At 37.4% G+C, this 20,969-nt stretch overlaps 1 protein-coding gene across 2 annotated transcripts; it reads right to left on the reverse strand.

The window, feature by feature from the left end:
• Window positions 1–1,194: 1,194 nt before the first annotated feature.
• Window positions 1,195–9,078, reverse strand: si:ch73-362m14.2 (NHS-like protein 2). Of its 2 annotated transcripts, none has more exons than XM_048167181.1 (4): window positions 8,927–9,078; window positions 3,667–5,643; window positions 2,032–2,170; window positions 1,195–1,942 (listed from the first exon to the last, which is right to left on the reverse strand). In XM_048167181.1, the coding sequence occupies exons 2-4, from the start codon at window positions 5,555–5,557 to the stop codon at window positions 1,675–1,677; spliced, it is 2,298 nt and encodes a 765-aa protein (XP_048023138.1). In that variant the 5' UTR covers window positions 5,558–5,643; window positions 8,927–9,078; the 3' UTR covers window positions 1,195–1,674. The 2 variants fall into 2 exon arrangements, 1 of the variants encoding a protein (XP_048023138.1); XR_007181398.1 differs by having other exon boundaries at window positions 1,802–1,942; window positions 3,749–5,643.
• Between the last annotated feature and the right edge of the window lie 11,891 nt (window positions 9,079–20,969).

Raw genomic sequence — 20,969 nt, forward strand, 5'->3', positions numbered from 1 at the left:
CTGCAGCATCCTTACATGATATAGCCTAGCTGGGATTCGTTCTTCATGTAAACAGACGTGATGTAATAACACAAACACAAACGGTGTCATTCTCTTATTAGAAAACATTATTACAAGCTTACCGTTGTGAATCAGACTACAGTATGAAGATAGTTTTGAACACTGGCTGGTTATGCAAATGCTCAAAAATTGATTTTGGATCATTTTTTACCAAAAAAAGTTACGGACTGCAGCTTTAAGAAATGTCAATAGTCACCAAAACAGTGTGATTAAGGTGCATTCACACCATGTCAGAATTATTAGATAGCACACAAACGCCTCCTTCAAGATGTCTCTTAAAGAGTGCTTCATCTGGAAAACAAATGATACACATCTTTAAAAATGCAGTTTTAAATACATTCTAGTCTAGAGCTGCACAATTCTGGATAAACTGAGAAACATTGTGGGAGACAGGGATGTCTATAGCATTGTTAGTTCATATTAGCTCGGGTCCATTAAATTCACATTCAACTGTATATCACATCTCTGTCTGTTTTTATTTATATTGAGGTTAAGCACAGCATTTTGCAATATCTTCATGCAAACACCATCTTTTGTTCAACATGGGGTTTGTGATATAATATCATCACAACATCATTATGAGTTAAACTTAAATTGATTGCTTCTTAATGCAATGCATGGATGCTATATATTATCGTTATTTTGGCAAACTCACCATGTCAAATGTGAATGTTGAGAAATGTATAAACTGCATCGCCTCCCCATAATGCAGAAAAAGACATATTTTCTTGCAGTATTTTATTTATAATAATAAAAAAAAAACCTCTACTACGAGAGCAGGTTCTTGTTGTTTGCAAATGAAGGAAAAGAAGGAAGTGCTAAAACAAGACGTCATCACTCAACAGGTCGACACATGTAATAATCCCTTCAAAGTCAGACTGTAGCAGGTGTGTGATGATGGCATTGCAGATTTATGTCTATGCAACCTGAAGATTATATAAATTCCTTATTATGACAGCTCTCACATCCCACATATCCAATGGTATTTTGATAAAAAAAAAAAAGTTGCATGATAGAAGCTTAAATTTTATGCATAAATAAGATATACAACAATTTCTTTATTCTATCTCTATAAACATGATGCATCCAAACCGTGAATATAGAATGTTCTAAGAATCACAAAACAAGCACGAGTTACTTCTGAAAAGCAATTTAATATACTGAACATGTGCAAATCTACAGCAGAACATCTTAAAACAGTCATTGATATAGTCTGCTTCGTTATGGAAGGCAGGAAGCCCAAACACAACAAATCATTTATGTTTTAATATTCAGTAACTTTATGACAAGAACTGCAATATTTTCTCAAGATAGCATCTCAACTCTTAAAACATTTATATCTACATTAACACATAAAGATATATTTGAATTTACAAATGTGGATTATTCTGTTCATATCATTCATTACAATGAAAAAAACAATACGTGTTTCAGGAAGATATATGGTTTGAACAACTTCTTAATGTTCTGCTTTAGATCCTCTTCAAAACAAAAGCAAATATTTACAAGCCAGTTTTATTTATGATACTTTGATATTGTTTCAAAAACTTTGACATGGCATTGTGATGATAAACTAGTTTAGACGTAAAACACGATTGTGAAAATAGCTATACTTTATGGACCGTGTGACTGTACATAGCTATTTTTGCAGTGGGTGATGTTTGCTGCAATGGTAACTGTGGGCTTGGAGCTTCTGAGGAGCTCTGCGGCGGAGATTCGTTCACCGCAACCGGCCTTGGCACTTCTCGTCCTTCTCAGAAAAGCCATGAAGTTGTCATTTTGAGAACTGATCTTGGAAGCTCCGCTGCCGAGTGTCTGAGTGCCAGGGTCACCTTGCTTATTTTCAAAGGAGTCTTTACGACCCAGGAGCTTTCTTTTAGACCTGCAAAATGGAAAAATGATGAGAACAATGAAAAAACAAGACTGGAGCTGTACTGGGAACTAGAGTATTTTGTAGCAGCACTAATTAACCTGTGAATTATGGTGAATAGATCCTCCGTGGTTTGAGATTTGGACTTGTAAAGAAATACATCGTCTTCCTCTCCTACTAATTGTAGAGGTCCAAGGTCGGGCATTCGGTCCCTCTGCTCTGCATCGTATGTTGGATGATCTGTTGGCATGAAGAATTGAATTTGATGAGATTATAGCAGTTTCGCAAACTGAAAAATTCAGTCTATTCTTGCCTAGGGCTGTCACTAACAATTATTTTGGTAAATGAGTAATCGGTCGATTATTCTGATGATTAATTGGATATTTTTTTGTGATAATAATACACACAATATATATAATATATAATATAAGCAATCAAATTATGTACATTAATGCCTGCAGAGGGCGCCAATGGCCTGGTGTTGTTACACTTACTAAATCCTTGTTTAATATTGGCCAAACGACATTTGATTAATCTTTAATATTTGGCAACTTCTTTATGATAGAAATACTAATGCCACTGTAATTTCTTGAACAAGAATATGTGGACATGCAAACTCAGAGCGAGGGTTTAAACTTTTATTTTGAAATCGCGATGAAAGATTCGCATCATAGACTGTAAAAAATGGGTTCGCATATATAGAGGGCTTGCATTTCCCGCCGAAACAAGCCCCTCAGCCGGTCTGAGTGGTAAAAGAGCCTGCTGAATGAATGGATTTAATTGAGGAAACTGCGAAAACGTGAGTAAAACATTAAACATTTAACATTAAACAATTAAACTAAAGGTTGGACTCGATAGTGTTCCTGTTACAACTTACCAAAGATCCAGTGATTCATGAATATTGACATGCAGCCAGGAATCGTGTTTCCAGACATTTATATGTGCCTGATTTCGACGCAGGGGAAATACATAAAGCAAATTTGAATGTGAATGCTTTATATTATAAATACAATATAAGTAGGTCTAAATCCGGGTGATTACTTGTATCAATTTTATATTTATCATCCAGTCCTAAAATTGTATAGTTTATTTAAAAACACCCAATTATGCAGAATATAAGAGGGTTAATATTTAATTGATGAGTTGTTAATACAACATATAGGGTATTATTTTACATAAATTCAACATATTGACAAAATGATAACTGCAAATCCACGTTTCACTGCCTGGAGTCCTGTTTCTGTGGATTGCATGATCCATTTGCTTCTCTTTTCTTTACCTTTTGACAGTCTGTAAAAACAAACCTCAGATTTCTTGTCAAATCTATTTGTACAGTCAACTGCAAAGCTCTTTCCCATTTTGAATGTGTTTTGTGTGTTTTTCTCAGCATTCATGCTGAAAACCAATGCTGCCACTCAGTCTTTTTGCCACTCAGTGGGCGTAACCGCAGTCACTCCGGCCGATGGTGACGTCACGTGAATACCCTCTATAGAAACATATTGATGTATTCTCACTTGGTGTAGGTTTATAAATTATTTACCTTATAATCTGATGAAATGACGCACATTGCATTTACATTCCCAGATGAACGTTATAAGCAACCCAAAGTGCGTCACTTCTGGTATTTTGGTTACTCAACACTGGTAAATTGCTATCAAGGATTTTTAAAAATCGAGTACTGGAATTTAATCGAGGAATCGTGACAGCCCTATTCTTGCCCATTACAGTTCTCTTACCTCCTTCACTTGAGTGCTGTTGCTCAGTGACCATAGGGTAAGTTGGAATGACGCCATATAAGGTAACATGATATTGACTTGCCGAGGTTGGAGACTTTGGAGACTTGCAGTGTTTAGATGGAGACTGGGCTTCATCTGGGCTCTTCAGAGAGGCTGAGTCATGATAAAACGAATTGTCCACAGCTGGAGTCTTTGTCAGAGGTGGTGGTGGGGCTCTTCTCTTCTTATGAAGTTGGTTACAACAGGTGGTTGCATTGAAGGGGACCACATTTGGATTCTGTGGCTCAAAAGAGCATGGGGGTTGTGGCTGACGGGATTCTCTCGTCGTCTGCGGAGAATGTCCTTCCAAAAAAATCTGCTGCCTCTGATGATGTGCTTGTTCAATACTGGTGATACTTTCTGATGGTACAGTCACTTTAGGTTTTGCTTTGTTGATCATTGCGTAGATGTCTTCTGATCTCTCACTGACTGTGACTGCTGGCGGTTCTGGATCAGAAGCCGCTCCACAACGTGGCTGTACCACAGCATTGGGTGGCCATTTGTTTCTCTGCGGCTTTGGAGCCACTGGTGGTTTGGCTTTTTGGTTGTTTGTAGGGCTTAAAGTGATTCCACCCCTTTCAGTCTCCTCCTCAATTATGTCATTTGTAGTTTCCTGTGCATTCTCCAGATCAGTGCTGCTGACTGAACGTAAACGCACATTGTTGAGGTCCTCCTGAGTAACCACTGGCATTATCAACAGGCTGTTACTCATCCTTTGCTTGGGTCTGGTGGCTTCAGTGCTATCCGAGTAGCGCCGATTCACTTTTGGCTGAACTGCGGAAGGTTCTAGATCAGGAGTGGGACGTTGAATCTCAGGAAGCTGAAGAGATAGCCTTGCATTGCGGTTTCTTGCCCTTTGGCATGGAGGAATAACACCGGAAGGCTTATGCCGCATTCTGCAGCCCAGTTGAGAAGGTCCCATGGCAATCGAGGACAGGACTGACTGAGTTGGAGTTTCACACTGGCTTGCGTAGCCACTCGACGGAGAGTTTGGCCCAATGCGTTTGGACGGTGAAGAGATGGAGGGCTGGGAGGCGGAAGAGTGGGAAGAGGAGGGAGATGTGTTAATTTCAGAATTACCAGATGTACCCTCATGTACTGGAGTTGCCACGGAGGTGCCTAGGCCCGGCTTGCACGGTTCGCTGGATCGAAGCTCATTTAGTGCTCTGTGACTAGAGACAGACGTCTTCGGTGCCACCTTGCCAGGTGCTTCAGTGGTGGGAGATGATTTTTTGCACTTACCAACGTCTTGCTTCGAGGTTGGGATAAGATCTGGCAGTATCATGACACTTTGGGCATCTTTTCTGAGGTGAAGTCCCTGTATTTTGTGTTCTGAATACTTGAGCCTTTGCAGTGACACTGTTCGTACAGGTGGAGCTGGTTTCCTTTTGGCCTTCTTGAGGACGATGCTCCGGGATCTAGACCGCGGCACTGCATCTGGAAGTCGATCACCCCTCCTTGCAGAGGTGCTGTCGCTGCCGCTGTCCTCCGAGCTGCTGCTGGGATATGAAAGCGCGTAGCTTTCGCACCGGCGTCGGGCCACACCTGGGTTGGAATTGACAGTGGTGGAAAGTGACAAGGAGCGTCTGTGGAGCTCAATGTTACTGGTCGGTCTACTCCTACGCTCTTTCTTCAGGGAGCTCAAGCCATCTTTATCTCGTCTTGTCACGGCAGCAGAGTCAGTGGGTGAAGCCTGGCTCGGCTCCTCTGGATCCTGGAACTGTGGAGGGGGTTTGATCACGTCAGGTGCCATCAGAAAGGAGTTTACATTATCATCCCACTCGGATGAAAAGGTGGAAACGTTTGGGCCGCACCAGCCCTGACCAGAACAAACCAAGGTTGTGTTTTCCATCTTCGATTTTAGTTTAGCACTTTCTCATGAATTTGTTGCAGAGATATTCCATTGGCTCCTTCAAGCTCTTCTTGAAAACACACAACCTGGGGGAACAGAAAGAAGAATTCATTGCAGGGCTGTGATGTTATGAAATGAAGGCAAATACTGAGTCTCTTTCCCACTAAAAATATCACTGGGTGACATCACTGTCCAAATGCTTTAAACAGAGCGGACTAAAAAGTGTGGAAGGGAAAATCTGCCCATCTCGGTCTTTGTTTGGCACATGAGTGGGTGTTTGCCATGGCAACAGTTACCTGTTCATCCATACAGAGACAGAAAGCAGACTCGAGAGAAATCTCAACTGTATTTACACATGCGGTTATTGCTCTCAGAAGCAATCACGAGCGGCGAAGGACAACAGAATGTTATTTAAAATGGCAAGGATGATTGCTTTTATTGGTTACTGCACACCAAAGATAGTACGTTCTCAGACTGTATGATTTAACCATGTCACTTTATTGAACATTTTAAATATGTAGCATTCCCAGTAATTACAGTTACTTCTCAGGTGATGGTTAAAAGGCCCTCATCTGTATCATCTTTACAATACTGATCAGAAACAGTCTGGCCTTTGTGGGATTTTCTTTTCTGAAAGTTGTTAATAAATAGATTATCTGTGCTTTTGCCAGTCTTGGCAATAAAACAGGCCTTTACAGCTATCAAAGTGATTTGATTTCTTTTCCTTATAGCTTCCCCCTTAATCTACCCCGATCTTTTTTCATCCAAGGACTTTTGACAAAATGCACATCTTTATTATTAATATAATATTAATTAAAGAGATAGTTCACCTTGAAATGAAAATTAAGTTATCATTTGTTCACCCTGGTGTTGTTCTAATGCCGTAAGCTTTTCTTTCTTTTATCGACCACAAAAAAAAATCTCCTGTTTGCACTCATCCATATCATGGCAGTGAATAGCGACCAGCATCAAGCTTTTTAAAAAAGACGCAAAAGTATCACACAGTGATCCCATGTGACGTGTTGAGCAAAGTGTTCTGAGGGTATATGAAAGGGTTTGGTGAAAAACAAGCTGAAATTTAATGTATTATTTAACGAAAATCCTGCCCTTGGCCGTTGGGTCTTCTGTGCACGACTGCACGTTCGTGAGACTCTATTTGTGCCGTAGTTCACGCCGACTTGCTCACAAAAGTTGTGAGAAATCAATATTAACAAGAATTCAACATGAAATCAATACTTAGAAATCTGCGCAAGTCAAATATCTCCAGACCGGAATTCCATTTGTCTGGTGACAGTCAGAATAACTTCTTGTTTCGAACACAACGGATATATTCACCTCAGAGAAGAAGGTACATGGATTGTATCTCATGTCACGCATGACATTTTTATTAATCTTGATTTCTCGCAACTTGTGTTTTTCTGGGTGAGTCAGAGTGAACAGCAGCGCTAATAGAGTCTCAAAAACGAGCAGTCGAGCACAGAAGACCAATGGCCAAGGTCAGGATTTTAGTTAGATAATACATTAAATTTCATATCATATATTACAAGCAACGTGACCTATGTAATCAGATTACTTTTCCAAGTAACTAGTAAAGTAACACATTACTTTTAAATTTACAACAAAATATCTGAGTTACTTTTTCAAATAAGTAACACAAGTTCCTTCATTTTCACATTTATTGACTGACATCTCTCCTGTCGCCATGTTGAGAGAGAAATTCAGTTCAGAAGCGTTGTGTGAACATTATCGTTATTCCAGACTAGTTCTAGACTAAATGTGCACATACATTTACTCATTTACTTCTCCTGCATCCTATTCTTCTGTATTCCAGAATGGCAGCAAAGCTGAAAGTCTTGTTTGTTTGAGAGGCGCCCTCTACTGTACAGGTGTGAATTTGCATTTCCTTCAGCCTGAGGCTTATTCATTTCACTTTTGGTGTGAAAGGGCCTTAACATTTGACAAAAATAGAATTTTTTTTTTTTTTTGTTATAAAAACAAACAACCAAACAGCCCAGCCCAGATGAGAAAAAGTAATGCAAAAGTAATGTAACGCATTACTTTTCATAAAAAGTAACTAAGTAACTCAATTGATTTACTTTTTTTAGGGAGTAATGCAATATTTTAATGCAATATTTTTAAAAGTAACTTTCCCCAACACTGCCCCCAGAACACTTGGAATATACAACACGTTGCATGGAATTATTCTGCGATACTTTTGCGTCTTTTTTTAAAAGCTTGATGCTGGTCGCTATTCACCACCATTATATGGATGAGCACGAGTGCAACATTTAAAAAAAAATCTCCTTTTGTGGTCAATAAAAGAAAGAATGGCATACGGCATTAGAACAACACAAGGGTGAGTAAATGTTGACTTCATTTTCATTTTAGGGTGAACTATCCCTTTAAGTGATGTCATTTTACGCATCATTTCTGAAAAAATAACAAAAACAGAGTGAACGCACAGAGTATCTGCACTCCGCTCATACCTTTCACTGGAATGACTCATGATTTATCAAAAAATAATTTATTAATGTAGAAAAAAGTCCTCGAAGTGTCTCGGATAGCCAAACCCACCATACACCATCATGTAAATACTGAATGCATCCATTATATAACATAGTCAGGCCATTATTTAAAAACATAATTAGTATATAATTATAGTAAACATTATTAAAATCTCTGACACAGTGTGTAAGAGGACATTCAAATGCCATAAGAGGAAAAACATGATGGACTGAATCTAAAAACGAAGCCTATTTCGATTCCACCCAGCGCTTGTGATGGTTTTGCAACAAAATGAGACCTGTAGAGTGTCTTAATTCATCAGGCTGACTAAATGCTCGCTCTGAAAATGATACCAAATGTTTACGCCTGCCTTTCTATCGCAGGGATCTCAGACAACCTGTCGCTCTGTATTGATAATAAGCATGGTCAACATGAAAGTTGCCATGAGTGCCATTACCAAATGGATCTTTCAGATCAACAAAACATTGAAGAAGCACACATCTTGCTACTCACATGCTCTTGCATGTGCATTGTGACGTTGCTGCTTACAACCAGAAAAATGTATGTTTGTAACCATATGGATGTGCATGACACCATTTGCCACGTTGGAATAAATATGCAAAATAAAACACTAATGAAAAACCACAAAAATTAACCTATTGAAAAACTGTGACTATCATTGCACGGCCAAAGTCAGAGGTCACTTTGTCAAAATGCACAGTATTGCCGCAGAGGACATACGTCGTACACAAAGACCAATCGACCAACCTCTAAATGCAGTAGCATTAGGACATTTCCCAGAGATCTGAGGATGACCAAACCCCACCGTCTCAAAAACATCCCATATTCTCCCCTTCGTCTTACCTTTCATTCGCTCTGGAGACCGAGCCGTGCCTTCTGATGCCGTTCCCTCTCGATCGCCGTCTCTCTCTGGCTCAACGCATTCACATGCTGTTACCATGACGATAGGAAGTGGGCTGCTTGCTTCCTCTCCGAGTTCAAGTTCGCTGAATGCTGCGTGAGGAGAGAGAGAGGGAGAGAGAGACATATTATATAAACACCAAATCCTCAGAGACACTGGAAAATTCACTGTGCTGCTTGTCAAAAACAGCTACATACCAGAATCCACAATGCCAGCACAAATCCTCAGCTAAAGAAGTTACACAGTGAAATTGACACTAAAATCCATTGTAGCCTATATTATGACTCCAGAAGATTGCATGTTCGATTATATGCCTATGGATTAGTAATTACTTTAATAATCAGATACGGTGCGTTCATAATTGATATTAAGAATAATCTTATGTAACATTAAGACTGTGGCACCAAAACCTGACAGAACCAAACAAACGGGACCAATGCACCAAATGTTTGGATAAAACAGATGTGCAGCATTGCAGTAAAGGTATGAAAACAACTCAGAAAGAGAGTGCGTTTCTCATGCATATCACTGCACAACTGAGATTTGAAGTTTGTGCCACCCATTTTCAGGAACGCTGCGAAACAGCCATTGTTCTGCATTTTCCACATTTCAACAACAGAGGTGGTGTGAGTGCATGTTTGAAGAGGTGTGAAATATATAATCACTCCGTATTACACAACTCTGTTGCATAACAAGTCAATTTGATCGTAAAACTTCATGGTGGTGTTCAGTGTAGTGTTACATGATTTAGAGCTTGGACCGGGGTGTTTACTTAGTATGGAGGGTCAGACAGGTTGATGTATGGTAATGGTTGCTGTAATCAGAGATAGCTCATTCAATTTGATTTATATAGTCATTCAAAGAGATCCAAGAAAGGAATACTGGATATGGAAAGCAACCTGGATATGAACATGGATGTATAATCTTACAGCATGGTCAATGCTAATGTAAGTTATTTGATTGAAATGCAAGGTTAGTTCTTATGTCTTTGAGGTCCTGAGGTTGATCATGCAGTGTCATTTGTTTTTAATGTGGTCAATAAGAGTTTATTCTCCATACAGCTTATCTATGGGCAAATTCCAATTGGAAGTGTGACATCTCACATGGAGAAAGGAAAGACAACGTAATTTCCTCATTATCTTCTCCTGGAATGTTACAACCCGAATTCCGGAAATGTTGGGACGTTTTTTAAATTTGAATAAAATGAAAACTAAAAGACTTTCAAATCACATGAGCCAATATTTTATTCACAATAGAACATGGATAACATAACAAATGTTTAAACTGAGAAATTTTACACTTTTATCCACTAAATGAGCTAATTTCAAATTTGATGCCTGCTACAGGTCTCAAAAAAGTTGCGCACGGGGTCTTTGGGCCCTTATACGACACTGCATCACTAATTGTCATGATGTGTAAATGACTTTGCTAAATGGGCTCAGGAATACATCCAGAAACCACTGTCGGTAAACACGATCCGCCGTGCCATCTGCAGATGCCAACTAAAGATCTATCATGCAAAAAGGAAGCCATGTGTGGCAACATGTGGGCCAAGGCTCATTTAAAATGGACTGTTTCAAAGTGTAAATGTGTTCTATGGTCAGACGAGTCCAAATTTGTATTGTGTATTTCAGCAGGACAATGCAAAACCTCATACTGCAGCTATTACAACAGCATGGCTTCGTCGTAGAAGAGTCTGGGTGCTGAATTGGCCTACCTGCAGTCCAGATCTTTCACCTATAGAGAAAAATACATCAAAGACAACAACAGACTCTTCAGCAGCTGGAAACCTATATCAGGCAAGAATGGGACCAAATTCCAACACCAAAACTCCAGAAACTCATTACCTTGATGCCAAAAAATGTGTTTTTTATAATTTTTTACTTCATCGGAATGGTACGAAACCTGGTAAAGTTTTTGACACTTGCCTTGTGAACACAAAAAATCATGGACTTGATCCCAAAAGGTTAAATGGTTCTGAAAAAAATTACACTTGTACTGTTCGTGGTCAAAAATGGCCTCATTGGAAATGAATGTAAAACGAATTTCATCTAGTGGTAACGTTTGGTACTGCACCCAAAAAGAATTTGAGATATCAACCTCAAATTTGGAACACAACTTTATGGCCTGGGTTTTCTCACAGTTTTAGAGTAAATTGTGTTTTGGAAAATTTAAAAATAGCATTTTTCTATAACTTTTTTTAATTTCATTTTTTAAACTTTCATTTCAGCAATAATCTGCCAAGTGCCTTCTGTAAAAAGATGCCAAACTTAATGTGCTCAAAAGCATTTAAGATTTACAACAGTTTAAGTTGGAAATTTCATTTTCGGGTCTATGATCAAAAAGTGATTAACAGGTAATAAATGGATCCCATAAATATAATTTAATAACATAAAATCCAAAAAATCCAAAAAGTTAAATCGAATCCATGACCTTGGCATTGCTAGCACCTACAGAAATGCTACATGGTATGAATGCTTTTGTCTTTGGGAAAACAAATATTTTTGATTTAATATTAAATCAATATTTAAGCTTTGAACCAAACCATAAATATAACTGAAAAATAATTTGAGAAGAAAATGATACATTTGGCTGTAACCAATTAGTGTTTTTATTTATTTATTTATTTATTTATTTAAGTTAGTCCAAAGTATATTTTTCACGAGGACGATACCAGCATTGGTCAGTGTGTTCTTCATGATGGAGAAGTCCATCATAAGGGCGAGGTGTAGGCGTCTCTCCAGCTGTCTGGCTGGAAGTGGCAGCAGTTCATCCAGCAGACATTGATCATTGAAGCCCCACACTGGACGCTCGACACAGGCTGCAGGTGGTGGGTGGACATCAGACTGGACAGAGCTGGATCCGGCAGGTTCTGGTACTCTCGGGAGAAGATAAGCATTCTAGCTGCTGCATTGTGAACATAAACTGAAATTATGCTGTGCACCAAAAGAGTACACTGTAAACAGAGGTAACCTGCAATTGTTACCTTAAAGCCATAACCACCTTGGACATTGAGGGGGACAAGTCCCACCCAGTAATTAGAAATGGCCAAATTGCCCCCCCAAATATATGATATTGTTAATGCTGCTCTGCTGCACTCCATTACACACCGCTGTTTGTTGTTAGGTTGACAAAAAGTTTTAAAAGTTAAATTTTTGGGCTGGTCTGCGTCTGCCAAAGTGGTCTAACAGCACTCACAAATGTCAAAATGATCGAGATAGCCAATCAGACCAAAGTGGGCGTGGCATAAAAAGTAGGCGGGGCTTACTGTTCACAAGTGTGAATTCCAACTCAACGCTTTAGTTTTAGCAGTAAAATAGTGTGTAGTAAGATGTACATAATTAAACATTTAATATCTGACCACTGATTTACGACAGAAATGTTCAACGACTATCGAAGGAATATCCAGTGATTCAAACTACCCATGAAATTTCACCGTTTTGAATTGAGAATATGCTATGGTTCACATGATTCGTACTGAATGTTACAAGGCAAGAAATGTTTTGCGTTTTTGACATATTAGACATTAGGGCTACACTCAATTTCTAACAAAAGATATTTTGGCAAAATGTGTATTTAATCAGAATTGATCTGTTTGACGCACACGTGCGCACCGGTGTTGTGCCGAATTTCGACTCCCTGCCAAATTATTATCCCCCTCGTTGAAGTAGCTATCTGATTGCCTAATCCTAACCCCACCCCCACACCTAATCCTAAACCACCCAATACTAGGGGGGTAATAATTTGGCAGGGGTAGGAATTCGGCACCACACCGGCGCTCGTTCATTGAACTCTGTGAAATTTAAGTTGGCAGATTATACTAAATACTAAATCTACAGATAAGGATATCCATAAAATGTAAGTTATGCGCTGAGGAAAACACGTGTTAAAGGCATTAGACAGCACACGCATCTGTCAAAGCAGGAGAGGTAAACGTTTGATTTTGTTTGAAGCGCAGAAAGTATGTTTCGTAGGACTTGGATCATGTACCTTTCCCGCTGCAGCTCCTCCCCTATTTTCCAAATGCATTTTGTCCATAGAAATGGGTTATTTCCTACTGTAAAGCGATGTGATTGGCTGGTGGTTTCCGTCCAAGCGTGCAGACGCGACTAATCGTTAATCAAATTTGTTGTTGATTATTTTTATTGTCAATAATAATCGATTTTATTGATTAGTTGTTGCAGCCCTATTATGAATGAGTGAATGTGGGCATACTTTTAAATTAAAAAAAAAAATTATTAGCAAATAGTTTAAAGGGGAGGTTGATTATTATTTCACTTTTTTAACTTTAGTTAGTGCAAAGTTACGACGCTCAAAGTTCAATGCAAAGGGAGATATTTTCTTTGACAGAATTCTCTGTTTAAGGACTACAATGGCTGGTAGGGACTACAATGAGCTTCTTGGTGGCATAACAAACCCTAAAATTTACATAAACCCCGCCCCCGAGAACACACAACAAAGGGGGTGAGGCCATGTTGTGCTGCTTTAGAGAAGAGGAAGAGTTGTTTTAGTAGAGTGTTGTTGTCATGCCGTCATTTTACGCTGAACTGCTTCACAAACGAGGGTCAATTCAGCGCTGGATTTGCACAAAAGATGAACATGACGGCACATGCTAGTCGATGAGTTGAATCAACTCCACAGCAACTACATACATTTATCCACTAACCATTCAGAAACGTCCAGTTTCATTCTAAAAGTTGTAACTTCTTCCTGAGTCTCTCCATCAGTGTCGACTCCGGTTTGAACAATGTAAGGCTGAACAAAATCCTCATTTTGGCTGCGTGAGATTCTCCAGCTTTGTTGTTGTTGAGCTGTTAAAGCCCCGCCCACTTCTGGAAAGGGGGCCGGGAGCAGCAGCTCATTTGCATTTAAAGGGACAAACACAAAAACTGTGTGTTTTTGCTCACACCCAAATAGAGGCAAATTTGACAAGCTATAATAAATGATCTGTGGGGGATTTTGAGCTGAAACTTCAAAGACACATTCTGTGGACACCACAGACTTATATTACATCTTGTAAAAGGGGCATTATAGGTCACCTTTAAATATCTATTTCTAACCGTGTTGTTGGAAATTTATGTATAGGTTAAAACCAGTTAATTTAGATGTTACCATTTTTTCAGTGTAGATGATAATGCATGAATTCACAGTAAATAAATTCCAGTATTACTTTATTTCGATGGTCCACTTTAGACATTTTACTAACTATAAGTAACTGCACCTACATGTCAGCTAACTCTCATTAGAGTATTAGTAGACTTTCTGCTTAATAGCTGCTAACACTTTATTTTGATGCTCCCAACACACATTCTACTGACTGTAAGACACACTGCAACTAAATGTCAAATTATTCTACTAACCCAAACCTCAAAACCTAACAGTCTACTAATAGTCTGAGAGTTTGTGGACATGTACTTGCAAAGTTAGTAGAATGTGGACTATCAAAATAAAGACGTGTAACCTAAATTCCTCCAATGTTGTGCATGTTTTCTTTCAGCAGTTCAGTGCATCACACACTGCACCCTCATCATTTTTCTTAAAACTGACACCAAACCCACAGAGCATGCGGCACTCCCTTCAAATAGAGGAAGCACGTTTGCTCAAGCGGACAGTGACAGGAAACAGGGTTTCTAGATTGCTTAAACACTGGGTTGAGGTGATGGCCATAGTCAAGAAAGCACCTGCAGGAGGATTTGAAACCACACAGTATGAAATAAGGACAACACCCAAGAACAACAACTTCTCCTTTTTATTTGAAATTAGTTTGAGTTTTGACTATAAGAATAAAGCCTGAATGATTTTTGCTCATTGAAAAAATTAAGTTTTATAAGGAGTACAAAATGAAACAGAGACATTTTGAAGAATAAAAAACATTGAAACAAACATTTAAAATTACATTCATCTGGAAGAAAACATACGGAAGCCCTGAGGATTTCATGTTGTTCTTTATTGTTTTCATGATGATTGCAACTTTCAGTGAAATTTCCTCATTATGTCAACATAACAAAAGTTGCTCTGGGGGAAACAAATGATCTACATTATACTGCTGGCTCATTCTATAAATGGCAAAACACTTCATCAGAGAAGAGTAGAGATGTTGTTGTTTGAATTAAGAGAATAATTACATGCGTCCACAGATAAATCATTTATAATAAACACTGCAACACGCAGTAACAAATAAGAATAGACTATTCTGACTGGTAAATTTAAAGGCAATTTAGTTAATTTTAAGAGATGTTATGCAAACCTGAAAGGTTATGAGAAGCAGCATTATATTATATTATAATAATAAGAGTTCAAAAATACTGCAGTTAACTAATTTGTGTTTATTAGCAATAAACACGCACTCGTTGACACATAGAAGGTTAAATTATGGTAAGTAATTCAATAATTCATTATGTCATGACAACAATGTTATGCATCTATAGGATAACTTGGTTAACTGGTTACATATAGTTGACAATTTCAGCATTTTGACTCGTAATTTCAACAGCAATTTCTGGCCAACCACGTTATTTTCTGTAACCTCAGATCTGAATACAGACCTACAACTTCAATAAAATAAAACGCACTTGACAATAGGTTATTGTAATAAAATATATAAAAAAAAACGAAAGGACACTTATGATAATGTGTTTAAAATGTCCATTGCAGAACAAAATAACATATGATGCTGGTCGCATGGTGTTGTGATGGACCATTTTTAGTTTTAAACTTTTGCGGACATGAGCAAAATAAAATCTTTCCTTAATTTAAATCAACCTCAATCTTATTTTTCTGAAGCATTTTTGTAGAAATAAATTTAATATAGATAAATTCCCCCTGTAGTCAATAATTTTATCCCTTAAAACTCATCTTTAATCACCAAAATGACATATTTAAAAAAAAATTGCTTCATGCCTTAAAGGATTAGTTCACTTTTAAATAAACTTTTCCTGATAATTTACTCACCTCCATGTCGTCCATGTCCTTCTTTCTTCAGTCGAAAAGAAATTAAAGTTTTTGATGAAAACATTCCAGGATTTTTCTCCTTATAGTGGACTTCAATGGGCACCAAACAGTTGAAGGTCAAAATTAGTTTCACTGCAGCTTCAAATTGTTCTACACGATCCCAGATGAGAAATTTTCCTATATGGAAAAAAATCCTGGAATGTTTTATTCAAAAACTTTAATTTCTTTTCAACTGAAGAAAGAAAGACATGGACATCTTGGATGACATGGGGGTGAGTAAATTATCAGGAAAAGTTTATTTAAAAGTGGACTAATCCTTTAATGGGGATAGCTTGAATGGGGATCTATGAATATGCAAATTAGCCTCACCTCCACTTGCTGTCACAAGCTCAGGGGACTTTAACATTTCTTGTTATTTGACTAAAAGTTTGCTAAGAAGTATTTCCTACTAAAGCGAGGCGGTATTTGATTCTGGTAAGTGTATCTATAGCAGATTGGTGGGAGTGGCCTTGGACTATAGATTCCTCATTAGCGTCCGTTTCAATGGGTCACTATATGTGAAATGTCCGCCATATTGGAGCAATCAGTAATCATTCAACAGTCAGTTGACAGCCTCCGTATCCGTAGTTAGACGCATGTATGAATATCTATATGAAATAGACTTCAGCAGATGATTTCGCTAAACTAAACAATACAACAAGATGAAGGCATCAGCTGACACGCCATTAAAAAGTTACCATAGTAAAAGTAAAAACATTAATACCAAGTTTTATTAAAAGCCCATGTTGCCAACGGTGAAGTACATCAAAGCAATTACAAACAACTGAAACAAGGGTACACAAACTATTTATGTGAGATTATAATATGCTTTACTGTAATGAATAAGGTATGATAGGTCTATATCCAAAACAAAATAAGAGGCTTATAGTGTGATGCTTGCCTATATATTTTTCTCTCATGATGTCGAGGTGTTATTTTGTGGTTGTTAGGGTGTTATACTGTAGGTGGTTTTGGTGGCTTGGGTGGTTTCTTATGCTTAGTGTTCAAAGTCAAAAGCCAGCCCACAAGTCTCTGTGAACTGTTCACCTACAGTGGGACACACTTGAATAATGATGGTCTCGATTGAATGAGTTTTGTAGTTGTAGTTTTTTATAAACACTGTACAGACAAAAGTGCCAAAGCATATCAAAGAAACGGGTTTAATATTCAGTACATAAGCATTAAAATGACTGCTGTAGGTGTATACCACTAATGGGAACACATTATTTATGTAACAAATTTAAAAACAAAATGACTGGAATTGGGAGGATTCAGACTGAAATATCAGAGACAGTAAGTTGCAGTTGTGGTTTCCCAACATCTTTTGCATATTTGAACCCTTTCCGGCAGTGGCTGAATGATTTTGAGATCCATTTTTTTCACACTGAGAGACACATGTATTACAAAAAGGTTCAAACATTCACTGATGCTCCAGAAGGAAACACGATGCATTAAGAGAACTTTTGGAATTTAACTGTACTTAAAAAAAATACATACCAATCTAAAGCACTTAAGAAATTTTAGGAAAAATATATAAAAAATAAAGATTTTTTCCTAAAATTTCTTGAGTGCCTTGGATTGATATGTTTTTTATGAGTTGAATTATCCCTACACCCAAAGAGCACCGGGATACGGATTTTACACCCACACAGCACTTTCCTTGTTTTTTGTAAGTTGTACTTAATTTGTCTTCTGGGAAATGTGTAAGTATCTTCTGTTGCTCCTGAGGGGCAGTACTAAATTAAAAAAATATATGATATTTAAACAAAATAAGAAAAATTGTGACATCTTCATCCTGTTCAAAAGTTTTCACGCCCTGACTCTCAATGCATCGTGTTTTCTTCTGGAGCATCAGTGAATGTTTGAACCTTTTTTAATAGTTGTGTTTGAGTCCCTCAGTTGTCCTCAGTGTGAAAAGATGGATCTCAAAATTTTGTTAAAATAATTAATATTTTGCAGATTCTGCAAACTTTTGAGCATGGCTATATCTATTTCGATATATCTAGTTCAGTCATAAGGGTGCAGGCTGTGAGCATTAAAGGAATAGTTCACCCAAAAATGAAAATTCATTAATTACTCTCCCTCATGTCGTTCCACACCCGTAAGACCTTTGTTCATCTTCGGAACACAAATTAAGATATTTTTGATGAAATCAGATGGCTCAGTGAGGCCTGCATTGCCAGCAAGACAATTAACACTTTCAGTGCCCAGAAAGCTACTAAAAACATATTTAAAACAGATCATGTGACTGCAGTGGTTCAACCTTAATGTTATGAAGCGATGAGAATACTTTTTGTGCACCACAAAAACAAATGAATGACTTTTCAACAATATCTAGTGATGGACGATTTCAAAACACTGTTTCATGAAGCTTTACGAATCATTTGATTCAAATCAGTTAAAAACGTCACATGATTTCAGCAGTTCCAAATCACTAATTCGAATCAAAAGATTCATAAAGATTCAAAGCAGTGTTTTGAAATCACCCATCACTAGATATTGTTGAAAAGTAGTTATTTTGTTTTTTTTGCCGCACAAGAAGTATTCTCATCGCTTCATAACATTAAGGTTGAACCACTGCAGTCACATGAACTGATTTAAATATGTCTTTAGTAGCTTTCTGGATCTTGAAAAGTTCAGTGGCATTGCTGGCAATGCAGGCCTCACTGAGCCATCAGATTTCATCAAAAATATCTTAATTTGTGTTCTGAAGATGAACGAAGGTCTTACGGGTGTGGAACGACATGAGGGAGAGTAATTAATGTCATTATTTTCATTTTTGGATGAACTAACCCTTTAATGATCATTACCGCACGGCATGAGCTGACTGGCCTCTGCTGATCCTGATCAACATTTAAATAGTCTGGTCCACCGATCTATATAAAGTACTAGATTACTCATGACGTCATAAAAGACGCCATATTGTTATTCCCCTGTGTATTCTGTGTATTTATTAGCAGTAGCAAGCAATAATAATCAACAGCAGCAGCCATGTAAATACATTAACATTGCCATATTAAATGACATGTAAAAGTTGTCATGATTGAAAACATTTATCTTTTTTGCATAATTATGAACCTGATGGGGATACAGAGAAAAAAAGAGAATAAAAATACAATTGTTCTATAATACAGGATGTTTTCAAAGCTTTTTTACTGGAGGAGTTTTGAAGTGATGACAATAGTAACTGTCAATCATAAGCAAATAATTTGCAGTTAGGTTTGAAGGTATTTATTTACCCATTATACAAATAAAGTTTAAGTAGCTCTTTATTTTCAGAGACATCAGAGTGTAAAAGAACCTCACTGACAGACACAGCTGGTGAAACACAAGAAGGAAGCTCAAATTTGAAGCCAAAAATAACATTTATCTTTACATGAATTGTGGGATATACTCAGCTGGATTAATTCTGCTCCCAATTTTCTATTTGGGATGTGTGAAATCTATTAATATCTATAAAATGAATACTAAAAATATTCCTTTGATACGTCAAACGAATGCTGGAAATAGCTAAACTGAAATTTCAATATTTCATTTCCATATAAAGTGTGTTACATTTATGCATTTGGCTGACACACTTATCCAAAGCGAATGCCTTGTCCATGAAAGAAAAGAAAAGAAGAAGCAACTAGGGTCACATTTGCCGATTCTCCATCACCAGAGACCCCTTGTTGCAGTTGAATGTGGATGTGCTGCCATCTAGCGTCAACTTCATGAACTACATCAGCACCATGGTCAGCACCAGCACATGGGCGTTTCTGAACAAACATCTATTATTTATTGCTGGGGTTTTTAGATCTGTAGAGGTTGTCAAGCAACAGAAGTATTTATGAGTTGCATCTGATGTGGCAACTGCTGATGTTATTCAAGGAAAATCTCTTCAATGCACGCATTACTGGGGGAAACCTCGTAGTTGTAGTATGAATGTCTCTTCTGAAAATGTGTTATACATGTTTATTGGATTTTACCTGATTTCTCTGTGAATGGTAATATTAATTTAAGGAATAAGAGTAAATTTGGGTAATGTCGTCAAAACGTGTAGCAAGATAGTGAGGGGTTTGATCTTACTAAAATGATGAAAGTGCATGTGACAAGAGCGAATAGCCCAGTCATCCTTTGTCCACTGAGTTTTAGTGAAGATACAGACTTTGTCCTTGTAAGACCAATAGAAAAAATAAAAACTACTTTTAAAATTACTTTTATGGATGGTGTATCCATAATGTGACGGGTTATTTTTTTTGTCCAAAGGCTTTAATAATAATAATAAAAACAAAGATATGACATCCAAAGTACATAAGGTAGTGCAACTATATATCTTTTATTAAATCCAAAAGGTTTTAATTATATTTTCCTACATATAAAGGTATTTTAAAGATTTTGAAGGGTCAAAAGGTCATTCGGTTTAACCGTCCAAAGGCCAATACAGGCATTTAATTTCCAATTAAAATATCTTAAAATGTAATAAATGTATATATTTTTTTTTATTCTGGCATGATTTTATCACATCATATATCAACATAGTGCAAAATGGCATTAAAATTATGTGTAGAAGTCGTTGCTTTGTTATGAGAAAGAATGTCTGGAAAAATGAATTTCATTGATGTCATTCGGAGTAACCAATATAAAGGGACCATTTTAGATCAAGTCATGCGGTCAATATCATGTGACAGGATGTGACATCATTCAGACACTTGCAAATGACCACATGGTCGTGAAGCAAAGTAACTAACTCTCTTTTATCTATTTGAAAAATTCATGATTTCACTTGTTCATACGCATGTCCTGAAACATCAGGTCATTCGGTACAGTCGCTATAAAACATGGAAAATGTTTTAAAAACTTGCATTAAATATAAAATGATTTGCTTGCAAGCTAGAAATATATAAGCCTCAACATTGTTTGAAAATATTGTCATTTGGTAAAACCGAAATTTTGGTTAATCCGAATGACTTTTTTGGTGACAAATTTTGTCCATCTTATAAAAATGACAAAAGC

The sequence above is a fragment of the Megalobrama amblycephala genome, linkage group LG18 (genome assembly GCF_018812025.1).
Source record: "Megalobrama amblycephala isolate DHTTF-2021 linkage group LG18, ASM1881202v1, whole genome shotgun sequence".
In the NCBI taxonomy this organism is placed as follows: domain Eukaryota; kingdom Metazoa; phylum Chordata; class Actinopteri; order Cypriniformes; family Xenocyprididae; genus Megalobrama; species Megalobrama amblycephala.